The sequence below is a fragment of the Sus scrofa genome, chromosome 8, assembly GCF_054392235.1.
Source record: "Sus scrofa isolate SSC_HxYL_T2T_F1_AM1 chromosome 8, Sscrofa_HxYL_maternal_Yorkshire_Landrace_v2.0, whole genome shotgun sequence".
NCBI classification, from domain to species: domain Eukaryota; kingdom Metazoa; phylum Chordata; class Mammalia; order Artiodactyla; family Suidae; genus Sus; species Sus scrofa.
In genome coordinates, this window is record NC_139390.1 from 46733101 (window position 1) to 46747265 (window position 14165).

The 14165-nt window shown below is 38.6% G+C and overlaps 1 protein-coding gene across 5 annotated transcripts in view; it reads left to right on the forward strand.

Moving 5' to 3' along the window:
- Positions 1-14165, forward strand: part of GRIA2 (glutamate ionotropic receptor AMPA type subunit 2) — a 169182-nt gene that overhangs the window by 76238 nt on the left and 78779 nt on the right. For all 5 annotated transcript variants that reach the window (XR_014812513.1, XM_084972125.1, XM_003482389.5 and 2 more), the window contains exon 3: positions 11712-11951. Coding sequence is in view for 4 of the 5 variants with exons in the window: in XM_084972125.1 (XP_084828251.1) it covers positions 11712-11951 (240 nt within the window). In the remaining variant the exon portion in view is untranslated. The remainder of the gene's footprint in view (positions 1-11711; positions 11952-14165) is intronic.

Consider the following 14165-nt stretch of genomic DNA (forward strand, 5'->3'; position numbering starts at 1 on the left):
ATTGTCTTCTCAGAGTAATAGTTGTGAGGTTTTCCCATCATAAGGAATGATAGATTCATTTTTTTGCAGTTTGATAGTGAAGGAGTAAAACGTTATTATGGTATGATTTCAGAAATACCCCGGATCAACAGAAATGAAATTTCATTGAAAGAAGTGGTTTTAGATTACACATATAAGTGATATCATATGGTATTTGTCTTCCTCTTTCCGACTTACTTCACTGAGTATGAGAGTCTTTAGTTGTACCCATGTTACTGCAAATGGCATTATTTTGAACCCAAATGAACCTATCTACAAAATAGAAATTCCCAGATGAGAACAGACTTGTGGTCTGATGGAAGCGAACTATGGATTTAGAATGGATAAGCAATGAGGTCCTACTGTACAGCATATGAAACTATATCCAGTCTCTTGGGATAGAACATGATGGATAATATAAGAAAGGGCATGTATATATTGTATGACTGACTCACTTTGCTGTACAGTAAAGATTGACACAACATTATAAATCAACTATACTCTAATAAAAATAAAATAAAATTTAAAAAAGAACCAGTTTTAGACCTTGTTATACAGTTAGTTCAGGTCATGTGTTTATTCAACAAATACTTAATCATGTGCTTGTGAAAATTCCTGAATTGGATATTAAAGAGAATACACAGGAGTTCCTGTCGTGGCGCAGCGGAAACGAATCCGGCTAGGTTGAGGGTTCGATCCCTGGCCTTGCTCAGTGGGTTAAGGATCCAGCGTTGCTGTGAGCTGTGGTGTAGGTCACAGACATGGCTTGGATCTGGCGTTGCGATGGCTGTGGTGTAGGCTGGCAGCTGTAGCTCCAATTAGACCCCTAGCCTGGTAACTTCCATATGCTGCGGGTGCAGCCCTAAAAAAAAAAAAAGACAAAAAGACAAAAAATTAAAAATAAATAAAGAGAATACACAAATCATTATGGTTAGACTTTATTGTAATTAATATATTTATTTAATGATTTATATTTTCCCTAGCACTTCTCTATATATTATCTAATTTAAACTTTAAGTAATTCCTGCAAGTTAGGCAGGAATCAATACCCTCATTCAATAGATTAGAAAACCTGGACTCAGGTTCAATGACTCTTCTGCCTGATGGCCCAGGAAGAATGGGGTGTCTGTTTCAGGTGTTCTTACTCTGTTCTCGCACTCACCCCTGCTGTCAAGGAGGTCACAGATCACCTCCATCCACACACACACACACACACACACAAACACAGCACACGCTCATGCACACACACTCAAGCATACTGTGTTTCAGGCCAAAAGAGAGGTAAAACAGAGTGCCAGTGGGGATCATAATCGGGGATCATACTCAACTGATGGTAAGCTGGACACCCTTCGTGGAAGAATTGGTCCTTTTTGCATGACATTTATCAAATGCCTGATGTGTGTCAAAATGCCTTTGGCTATGCATTTGGAGATAAATAACACTTGATTCTTTACTTTCAGTTAGCTCAGAGTTCAAGGGCAAACATTTATAACTCAAAATAATATGCAGAAATGCAGATTACTTTTGGATCACATGTAGGAGAGGAATGTGACTCAGACCACATAGAGCAGGCAACACCTGAGCCCTGGAATGTATTTTATTCTCTAAGCAATGGGAAGACAGTGATGGATTTTAAGCAGGAGGATTATATTTGCATTGATAGACATTATAAAGTGGGCTATTTGGGAGATTATTACAGCAATCTAGTCAATAAATGTTTAAAGTCCACATTAAGGCAATGTCAGAAGAGTTGGACAGTAGAGATTTGATGCATCAATAGACTGTACTTGGTGACAGTTTGCATTTTGGGAATAAAGGGAGAGGTCAGGAGTGATTTCCACATTCTAAAAAGATAGGTTTGATTTTCATAAACGAACCCTTGTCCTATAGAATTCGTGAATTTTATGCTAAAGGAAAAGGATGCGTAAAATTCGGGTGCATGATCAATAAACAGTTAAGGTCAACATTGATGAGAACATGGCATTTAAGAAGGGAGGTAATGATGGAGTTCCCATCATGGCTCAGTGGTTAAAAATCTTAGTAGCATCCATGAGGATGAAGGTTCGATCCCTGACCTTGCTCAGTGGGTTAAGGATCTGGCATTGCCATGAGCTGTGGTGTAGATCATAGATGTGGCTCAGATCCTGCATTGCTTCTGTGGCTGTGGCTGTGGCCAGCAGGTACAGCTCTGATGAGACCCCTAGCCTAGGAATCTCTATATGCTGCAAGTGCGGCCCTGAAAAAAAAAAAAAAATGGGAGGTAATGAAAAATTTATTTGGGGCTTACTAGTTGTCAGCACTGTTGCAGATTATTTTTCTTTCATACAGCGCTGTTCCAAATTAAATAGGTAGGTAATATTATTATCTTCCTTCACAGTTGGCTGAGCTGAGACAGGGTGAAATACATAACTTGGCCAAGTGAAACTAGATAATAGCAAAGCCAGGATTCAATCCCAGGTTATTCTCACTTTTAGTCTCTACCACTGTTCCATCTAAAGTCAAAGCCCAAGATCCCTGGGTACAGAATAAGTTTTCTTTTTTCTTTTTTCTTTTTTTTTTGTCTTTTTAGGGCCACACCTGTGGCCTATGGAGGTTCCAGACTAGGGGTCAAATTGAAGCTGTAGCTGCTGGCCTACACCACAACCACAGCAATGCAGGATCCAAGCCAGGTCTGCAACCTACACCACAGCTCCTGGCAACGCCGGATCCTTAACCCACTGAGCAAGGCCAGGGATCAAACCTGCATCCTCATGGATACTAGTTGGTTTCCTTAACCACTAAGCCATAATGGGAACTCCAGAATAATAGCTTTTCTATGCTGTTTACATTTGAGATCAAAGTTATAGGATTTTTTAAAAAAGTAAAATGGTAGTATTTTGTGCACTTCTTTTTCATTGTTTCTTATTCTAGAAAACTCACACTTGAGGTCTTGAAAGTATTAAACATTTCAATTAAAACTCATACTAGCAAATAAGTACATAGGAAATAATCATGTAAATACAAGATTAAAAAATTAATCAGTGCAGTATCTTTATAGTATATGTTTAGCTTATATACACGCACAGTATATGTAGTGTATTTGCTGCATAATAATATATACTATGTTTATGGTATATATTGTCTCAGTAAATAGTATATGTAGGGAGGAAACTGTTAAAATGGTTCAGGTTTGGGAAACATTTGCACACACATAAAAAATGGAATTGGACCTTATTAAAAGAGATGAGACCTCTAAGAGACAGGGTGTTAAAAAAAAGAAGAAAATAGATTGGAAGAATGATCCTTGGAGAATACTTTTTATGTGATATTCTTTAGGAAGACTCATATAGGAAGAGTATGGATTGGAGGAAGGTGAGAGAGAAGACGCAGAAGAACCAAGGAGAAGAAACCAAAGGTGCAGGTGCAAAAACACTTGAGAAGTATACCGTGCAAGCTTTATATTAGTAAGGACCTTACCTATCATGCTTAATGCTGCCTCTTCATACCTAGAACTGTACTCAGGAGGTTCATGACAATACTTAGTTAATGTGTAATGAGTGTAGTGGAATAAAATGGAAATGATTCTAGATGGCATGAGCAGGACAAGGAAGAGTAATGAATTAATTCTTCTGAAATATCCAAAATCAATGATTGCAAGAGTTATGGTGCCATGAGCAGAAAGGAAAAAAAAAAAAGTCAATATAAAGACATGATTTGCAGCATGTTTTCAAGGTTTCCTTTCCTTTTTTAATGGAATTAGTTGGCACGATATAGAACATTTTCCAGTGGATGATACTGGAGTGGAAGATTGGAGTTAAGCTGTCAACTCCAGCTAAGAATGTACAAAATTGAGATTGTGGTCAAGAAGGCACACAGAGAGGGCAGATGCAGCGCTCCCCTCCTCCCACAAACACAACAAAAGTACATTTACATATGGGAGTAATTCTCACTGAAAATGAACTGGAGACCTGCAGAAAGACTCTTGTACGACCAAAGGTGAGAGAAAGATCCACAAAGAATCAAGTAGGAAAGGAAGAGAAGTGGCAGGTGCCCTGGGAGGGGATACAGAAGTGGGGAGGGGGGTTACATGAGTTGAGATCCTTCCTGGGGAGTGAGGTGTTTGAGCCACATATTGGGTGTCCCAACCCTGGAGTCTGACACCAGGAAGGTGAGACCTCAAAGCTGGTTTGAAAACCAGTGGGACTCACGAGAGGGCTGGTAATAAACTTGGTTTCCATCGGTGAAGAGCACACTCACTTGTGTACTTCCTAAGCAAGGAGGAGGATGCAGGTTGAAATTGCAGGTAACGCCATCCAGTTTTCCTGGACTGCTGGCATGCATGCCCCAGCCTGAGCCCAGGGCCTGCTCCTTCCAACCTGCTCTGCAGTGCAACTCCACACAACGGCAAGGGCTGCCAGGGCTGAGAGAGGAGTGCTCAGTCATGAGAAATGGAGTTGGCTCAGACCTTGAATGACATCTGAACAGGGTAGGGTAACCACGACTGGTGCTTATGGAGGCAGCAGATCAGGAGCAACCTGGGACTCTGATGGGGCTGCAGCCACCACAGCCCATGGACAGAGTTTACATGTCCAGTGCCCACACTAGGCCCTCTTGCTCCAGCACTGCCCTCCTCTGCGGTGAGGATGCCAGTGCTGGGAATGGGGAGGGGGATTCACACTCAAAGGAAATATATCAAGCTCAGACTGACCTTCAGTGTTTCTCCAGCAACGGGGGATCCACCCTTGGCCCTAATAGCTGCTAGCCCCTGAGTAGGGAGGTCAGGATTGCTTGGTGATTCAATGTGCACCAGAATTTGCACAAGCTGCATAGCACCATTCCTGTTTATAAAGCAGATTATGGGTTTCACAGAAGTGAATGGCAATTTATACATATAAAAGAAAAGTTAAATAAAAATAAACCATGTCCTATCCTTCTCCCTTGCTACTAAATAACCATGCAAGTTTCTCTAGACTTATGGAGTATTCTACATTAGCAGCACCATTGAGCAGAATGACCCGAGAGAAAAAGATATGCATTGGATGCATCATCAGCATTGTTACTGGGTTTTATCATCTGGGCTTGTAATTTCTTATTCTTGTGGAATAATCAGCAAGTTCCACCCAGGAGATTATTATTTCAGCTGTTTGACCTAAAGTGTCTTTTCAAAGGACTGGCCTTTGCTGAGTTTCTCAAAGTTAATATTAAATAATAAATTAAAGTTGTACTCAGTGAGAACATCTTTACCTAATAGTTTACATTCAGTTAGGAGTTTTATGACATAAATGCAATTCTGGTATTAATTAGCAATATCATTCAGAAATTTATAATAGTGTTTTATCAGGTAATTGTGTGGCTCATAAATCTAGAGGTGAAACTTATTTTTCTGCTCCCTCCTCTGCCTCTGAGATAACACAGAAGTTGGCTGTATATTGGGTGCAGTCTTGTCTAACTCATTTTAGAAAGTTGTCTTTGAAATCATCTCCAGAGATGTGATATATTCTTTGAACAGTCTCAGTAAACTTTCCTTCTTTGAGGGTGGATATAAGGTAGGGAAATGGCTTAAAATTTTGGAGGATTGCTAGGGAATATGGTAGAAATGAAAATGGGCAATTTCATTTCTAATGAAATGAGGGGTCCTTTCAGAGTAGTGCAAGATTTTTTTTTTTTTTTTTTTTGTATTATGTCAGTAAGGTTTTGTATTTGTGCTGTATGGCGGAGAACATCACTACTGGAGAGCAAACACTCTTGATATTTTGGGGATGGAGTGTTAGGCATATAGGGCTCGATTTTTCATCTTGAGGTGATCACTGCAAACTGGGTAAGGAAAATACCTTAACTGAAGTCAGCATTCTGACTGATGCCTGGGTATAAATCTCAATGATAGCCTTATCAAGCTTGGGGACAGGGACAATGACAGACATGAGGGCAAGAGAGGGAGGAGAGTGATGTTGACCAAATGGCTCTTCATTGTATTTGTGGTAAAGGGACCCTGAGAGAGAAATATCTGTAAAAATAGAGGATATAGGAAAGTAGGCAATTTGGTATGTGCCATCAAGAGATAAAAGATAAGTGGGAAAGGTCAAGGCGTGGCTGGGATAGTCAGGAGTGAACAGCCATCGTTATACAATTATGGTCATTGAGAATAGCTGAACTGCATGAAAAAAACAATGTCTTCTGATTTAGGTGAATTGTCATTTCTTTTGAAGGCTTGTGCAGCTCGTGCCTGTTGTTGGGCCAATGCCCAGTGTTTCCAGATGGACACGACAACCAGGGGGCCCCATGACAACTCACTCCAGAGTCTAACACAAATGGAAAATGAAAAGCATAGCTCCTTATTAAGACTGTCTCTGTACTGAAACAGTGGCTTCCTGTACTGAGCATTGAGCTGAGGCTGTGGTTGCTGTTCCCATCCCAGTAGTGATTTCACTGACAATGGAAAGAGGAAGTCTCATTAATACGTCATATTGCCCGATATTCCTATAGTTTCTAGATGATATGCCAACACTTTTGCAGGAAATGAAATAAAATAGACCCAGAGAGAATTTTACAGTGATTTCTCATTTTTATATGTCCTATGGAATCCACAATTTCTGAACAAGCTTGAGATTTACAAGGTACATGTCAGTACACATATATCCATGTATAAAAAAAAAAATCATGGCATAGTTTGCCTAGAAGCATTTTAACAGTGAAAGGGCTTTTTCATGTATGTGAAAAATGAGCAGAATCAAACACATTAAAGGTTTTTTCAACTTCTGCATTCAGACAAGGAAGAAAACATAAATATGAATAAGAGTCAGGAATCTCATCTTTGTTTTATTTTAAAGTGTTAAAGTAAATGGAAAGAACTATATACAGTTGTTTTCAGAGACATACTGGTCTATTCTTGAGAATGTTCATAGTGAAGGAGATGTCAATTGATCTTATTTATACATAACCTAGAAATCCCAGAAAACATCTTATGTTGGAAAGGCAGAAGTTGAGTTGAAGATTAGAAAATATTTAAAGGAAACTGGAAAAATTTGATGAATAAAGACCACTCAAAGAAATAGCCAGTCTTGCTTTCCTTTCATTTAATTCACACAAGTGTTATTAAAAATTATTTATTATCATATATTGCTTTTCTGCATTTGGCTATTAGAATCTGTATATATTTTTAGCCATGTTCTTATTCATGGAACAAATATATTTTTTGTATAGACCATTTATTTTTGTGAAGATAATAAAATGAAATGTGATGATACTGGCCTTATCCTTTAACTGAGGTGTAATTCACTGAAAAGGATGCTTACTTGGTATTTGACTCTGGGTTGTTAGATTATGTTTCTGGATAGTTAACTTTCATATTTTGGACTGAAATAAACTTTGAGGTTAAAAAATTAGCTATTAATTCATTTAAAGCATGTGATTGACCTGAATTGGTTGTCTTAAGCACTGTGGCATGGATGGCTTCTATAGTGCATTGTAGGGATTAGTCTTGGACCAAGTAACTCTTACTTCTCAGAGAGATGTGATCATATTTGTGTTTCAATAAGATATTCTGGTTGTATTGTGGAGAATTGAGTTCAAGGGGCATGACTGGATAGAGGATAAACACTGGGTAGGTAGTCCAATAATCCTAGAAAGAAGCACAATATTATACATTGGTTAAGAGCGTGGACTCTGAATCTGGAGTTTCTGGGTTTGAATACTGATCTCTCACTTATGAGCTTTCTGACCTTGGGTAAGTCACTTAATACCCTATGTTTCAATTTTCCTATCAGTAATTTGGGGATGATAATAGTTCCTACCTTGAGTGTTATCAAGGTAAATACATGGAGTTAATGTACCATGCCAGGCCAAGGACAGGTACAAAATAGATGCTGTTAGTGAACCAAGATGGTTGGAATGGAGATAGAAATAAGTGGACCACCTTTGAGTATATTTAGGGTTTAGAATGACCGTGACTTAGTGATGGTCTGACTATGGGGGAGGGGGTTGGGAGAAGGTAGTTCACTGATTCCAAGTATTGGTAGAGAGCCAGTGATTGTGGGAGTGATGGGGACTTCCAAATAAAATATTGTATGCATATATATTTTTAAAGAATGATGATCCTTAGCCCAAATATTTTGGAAATAATCTTTGTTTTGCATGGAGTCAAACATACTTTTTAAAGTTTTGTTGAAGTGTAGTTGATTTAAAAGGTTGTGATAATTTCTGCTGTACAACAAAGTGATTCAGTTATAAGTATAAACACATCCATTCTCTTTCAGATATTTTTTCCACATAGATAATCACAGAACATTGGGTGGAGGTCTCTGTGCTATACAGCAGGTCCCCATCCACTGATCATTCCATATGCATCAATGTGCATACGCCAATCCCAAATCCCCAGTCTATCCCTCCCCACCCCTACCTGTCCCCTTTGGTAACTGTAAGTTCGTTCTTTCTTTTTTTCTTTTTTAAATTTTATGATGATTTTTATTTTTCCTGCTATAGCTGGTTTACAGTGTTCTGTCAACTTTCTACTGTACAGCAAGGTGACCCAGTCACACATACATGTATACATTCTTTTTTCTCACATTATCATGCTCCATCACAAGTGACTAGATACAGTTCCCAGTGCTATACAACGGGACCTCATTGCTTATCCATTCCAAAGGCAGTAGTTTACATCTATTAACTCCAAATTCCTAGTCCCTCCCACACCCTCCCACTCCTCCTTGGCAACCACAAGTCTATTCTCCAGGTCCATGATTTTCTTTTCTGTGGAAATGTTCATTTGTGCCATATATCAGATTCCAGGTATAAGTGATATCCTGTGGTATTTGTCTTTCTCTTTCTGACTTACTTCACTCAGTATGAGAGTCTCTAGTTCCATCCATGATGCTGCAAATGGCATTATTTTGTTCTTTTTTATGGCTGAGTAGTATTCCATTGTGTATATGTACTACATCTTCCTAATCCAATCATCTGCTGATGGACATTTAGGTTGTTTCCATGTCTTGTGAATAGTGAATAGTGCTGCAACAAACATGCTGGTACATGTGTCTTTTTCAAGGAAAGTTTTTTCCAGATATATGCCCAAGAGTAGGATTGCTGGGTCATATGGTAGTTCTATGTATAGTTTTTTAAGGTACCTCCATACTGTTTTCCATAGTGGTTATACCAATTTACATTCCCACCAACAGTGCAGGAGGGTGCCCTTTTCTCCACACTCTCTTTAGTATTTGTTGTTTGTGGACTTACTAATATGGCCATTCTGACCGTTGTGAGGTGGTACCTCATAGTAGTTTTGATTTGCATTTCTCTAATAATCAGTGATGTTGAGCCTTTTTTCATGTGACTGTTGTCCATCTGTATATCTTCTTTGGAGAAATGTCTATTCAGGTCATTTACCCATTTTTTTCAGTTGGGTTGTTGGCTTTTTTGCTGTTGAGTTGTATAAATTGTTTGTATATTTTAGAGATTAAGCCCTTGTCAATTACATTATTTGAAACCGTTTTCTCCCATTCTGTAAGTTGTCTTTTTTTTATGGTTTCCTTTTCTGTGCAAAAGCTTGTCAGTTTGATTAGGTCCCACTGGTTTATTTTTGCTTTTATTTCTGTTGCTTTGGGAGACTGACCTGAGAAAACATTTGTAAGGTTGATATCAGAGGACGTTTTGCCTATGTTCCCTTCTAGGTGTTTGATGGTGTCTTGTCTTATAATTAAGTCTTTCAGCCATTTTTAGTTTATTTTTGTGCATGGTGTGTAGATGTGTTCCAGTTTCATTGATTTACATGCAGTTGTCCAGTTTTCCCACTTGCTGAAAGGACTTTCTTTTTCCCATTTTATATTCTTGCCTCCTTTGTTGAAAATTAATTGACCATAGGAGTCTGGGTTTATTTCTGCCTTCTCTATTCTGTTCCATTGGTCTGTATGTCTGTTTTGGTACCAGTAACACACTGTCTTGATTACCATGGCTTTGTAATATTGCCTGAAGTCTGGGAAAGTTATTATGCCTCATGCTTGTTTTTTGTTCCTCAGGATTGCTTTGGCAATTCTGGGTCTTTTGTGTTTCCATATAAATTTTTGGATTGTTTGTTCTAGTTCTGTGAAAAATGTCATGGGTAATTTGATAGGGGTTGTATTGAATCTGTAGATTGCTTTGAGTAGTATGGCTATTTTTCATAAGTTTGTTTTCAAGATCTGAGTCCGCTTCTGTTCTGCAAATAATTTCATTTGTATCCTTTAAAAAAATAGAATCCACATAAAAATGATATCATATTATGTTTGGAATTTTGTACTTTTGGTCCACCTTCACCCATTTCCTCCTCCTTACCCCTCACCTCTGATAATCCCAAATCTGATCCTTTTTCTATGAGTTTGTATTTGAAGTATAATTGGCCTATAACACTATGTTAGTTCCTGGTGCACAATATAAGGCGTTATTCCCATATCTTACAGAATGAGCACTGTGATAAGTCTAGTTACCTTCTGTCACCTTGCAAAGTATTATTGACTGTACCCCCTATGGAGTATATTTCATTACCATGACTCATTGATTTTTGTAGCCAGAAATTTGTAAGTCTTGATTTCACTCATTCCCCACCCCTGCTCCCGTCTGGTGGCCATCTGTTTGTTCTCTGTATCTGTGACTTGGTTTCTGTTTTATTGTTTGTTCACTTGTTTTATTTTTTAGATTCTATATATAAGTGAAATTGTACCATATTTGCCTTTCTCTGTGTGACTTACTTCCCTTAGCACAATATCCTCTAGGTCCATCCAAGATTTCATTCTTTTTAATGGCTGAGTAGTATTCCCTTGTGTGTGTGTTCACACACACACGTATATATTTATATCTATGTCTCTCCATATATCTCACATGTGACTTATCCATTCATCTATTGATGGGCGCTTAGGCTGCTCCTGTATCTTGACTGATGGGAACAATGGTGCTGTGAACATTGTGTACATACATTAGCGTTTTATTTTCTTTAGAAAAATACTGTGATGTGGAATTACTGGATTGTATTTTAGTTCTACTTTTAATTTTTGGAGGAACTTCCAAAGTGTTTTCCATTGTGCATCATTTCATTTCCATGACATTACATTTTCCATTGGCTGCACCAGTTTACATTCCAACCTATAGTGCACGAGGGTGCCCCTTTCTCCACATCCTCTCAACACTTGTCATTTGTTGTCTTTTTGAGAAAATCCATTCTGGCCAGTGTGAGATGGTAGATCATGATTTTGATGTGCATTTCTCTGATAGTGATGTTGAACATCTTTTCATTTACCTGTTAGCCATCTTTATATCTTCTTTGGGAGAATATCTATTCAGGTCCTCTTTCCACTGTTCAATTAGGTTGTTTGCTTTTTTTGATGTTGAGTCTGTATATATTGGATATAACCCCTTATCGATATGTAATTTTCACATATCCTCTCCCATCCAGTAGGCTACTGTTTTCATTTTGTTGAGAGTTTCTTGCACTGTGCAAAAGCTTTTTAATTTGATGTAGTCCCAGAGCCAGAATTATTTCTTCAATGCTTTATAATTCTTTGAATTCCTCACATAAAGTGCTAAGCTAATAAATGCTCCTAAATTTAATGAATTATTGATATTAACCCTCTGTATTTTTCAGTGTGTCAGTTTGTTCATATTTTATATAAAAGTGTTAACTTTCAAGCAAATTTGTGTGATTGGATCCTGATTTCAATGATTCCTCCTTTCTCTTTCCTCTGTTCTTCTAGTCTGCTCCCAGTTTTCAAGAGGAGTCTATGCCATTTTTGGATTTTATGACAAGAAGTCTGTAAACACCATCACATCATTCTGTGGAACACTCCACGTCTCCTTCATCACGCCCAGCTTCCCAACAGATGGCACGCATCCATTTGTCATTCAGATGAGACCAGACCTCAAAGGAGCCCTTCTCAGTCTGATTGAATACTACCAATGGGACAAGTTTGCATACCTCTATGACAGTGACAGAGGTAGGTGACAAGACCCCTCCCTGTTTGTGACGGGTCAGGTTCAAGACCCACACTTGACACTTACATGCGATGCTATAGAACTACATAAATGTACTAAAGTTCAGAGGCCCTCACTTGTACTTACATGTGATGGTCTAGAACTACATAATTTAAAGTTCAAACCCCACACCTGACACTTACATGTGATGGTGTAGAACTGCATAAGTATATTGAAGTTCAGAGATAACTTGGTTTCATTGCTGTGAAAATGGATAATACGATATGAATCCTAGGGAACACTGATAAGAAAAGAAGCAAACATGAGAGTTGTGAATGTACAGTTTACAGAGACTGTGTTCACACCATGCTCACTTGTTCAATTGTGGTGTAAAAACCATTTCTGGTATTGGCAGCTAAGACCCAAGGATGACGGTATTATCAGTTCAAGGTCGTGAAGTGACTGCCTTGAAAATCAGTTTAAGTAAAATTTGAATGAATATATACATGAGAAGGTCTACAGAAATGTATGGATATTAAATTCCTGCCCATACCAAAGTTTTCTCAGGCAGGGATGGTATTATTCTTGCTTTAGAATAAGTTCTTTGAATTGCAGAGGAATTGAAAGACTGTTTCAGGATCCATCCATACACGGTTCTCCTGAACTCGGGTCTTTGGACCTTAGACCTGTGCTTTTTCACAATTCTCTGCACTTGTTTATGAGGAGCTGTTTTGTATTATCATGCAAGTTGGATAGAGTCTTGGCTTATTATACTAGTTTTTTGGGAGGTGGGGGTGAGAATACTTCCTTTATGTTTCCCAAATCCTTTGTTGTGAAGTTTGGTGTTAGCACACCTGATTATCATACTTGTCATAGAATCCCAGATATTCTTAATACTTCCTGGGACTGTGATTCAGCTTCACTGGGCCTGTGTACTTGCTTCCTAACATTGTAGGAATATTTTTTTGCATATGATTATAGATTTTTCTCAAGGGAGTATTCACAACTGAACTCAACCACTATTGCAAGAGTAGATAAAAGCCAGCCTGTCCAGGAAGCAGCTTGCTTTAAAGGTTCAAGTGAAAACCAGAAGCTTCTTTCTACCAGGAGGGAGCACCTTGTCAACCTCCAAGGGTGGCCATCATCCCCTTCACCATAGATCTGATGGAGCCCTGGACTGCAGCAGTGCGGGCCAGGCCTGCTGCAGCCTGCTGTCTGATTCCTTGTCCCAGTCTCATCCTGGAATTGAGGAGGCTCCGTGGAAAAGCCAGCCAGTGCTGCATAAACTGAGAACAGTGGCTCTGCCAACAACTTTCCACTGCTTTGAGGAGGGAGGGCTTCGCTATACCCACAGGGAGTGAACAACCCAAACACATAACCCTTTCTTGCAAATAAGGATTCCAATTGCTGGATAGCCCTGAAGCATCCTTCTTATTACTGTGATAAGAGGGCTTATAAAACTAAGCTTCTCACAGTCTTCTTCTTACCTCTGCTAATGTCTTACTTCTCTCTTATGTTAATAAAACCAGCCTGAAATCTGGGAGGATTCTTAATAACCCTTTTAATCTTGTCTCCTCTTTTTTTTTCCAGCTCTTTTATTTTCATTTTTATTGGTTTAAATTGTGTTTTATTTTTATTAGTGTATATTTGATTTACCATGTTGTGTCAATTTCTGCTGTGCAGCATAGTGACCCAGTCATGCATATGTATAATAATGTTTCAGGTATACAAAAAAGCAATTCAATTATACATATACATAGAGTTACTTTTTCTCAAATTCTTTTCCATTATGGTTTATTACAGGATATTGAATCTACTTCCCTGTGCTATACAGTAGGTCCTTGTTGTTTATCTATTTTGTATAGAGCAGTGTTGACTTAAAAAAACCACAACCTGAAAGTTGACAGTTCAGTTTTATTTGGGTGAAATTACGTCTTAAGTCTGGGAGTTAGCACTGAGAAACCACTCCAAGGAGACAAGGGAAGAAGCTAGGATATATGAGTTTTGGAAAAAGGGAAAATAGTAGGAACAAAAGATTTACAGATAACCAGATTTACAGAAGATTTATAGAAAACCAGTTCTGATGGGAAGATGAAAGGTCTGGGCTTATTGGAATCACTCCTTTGATAGGCACCTCAGCTGTGGGCCAGTCTTTGTTACTTTCCTGAATTCCCTCAGGGCTCACTGGCTCACCTGTGGGAGTGGCTGTTCTCACAGATGACCAGATGACCGTGACA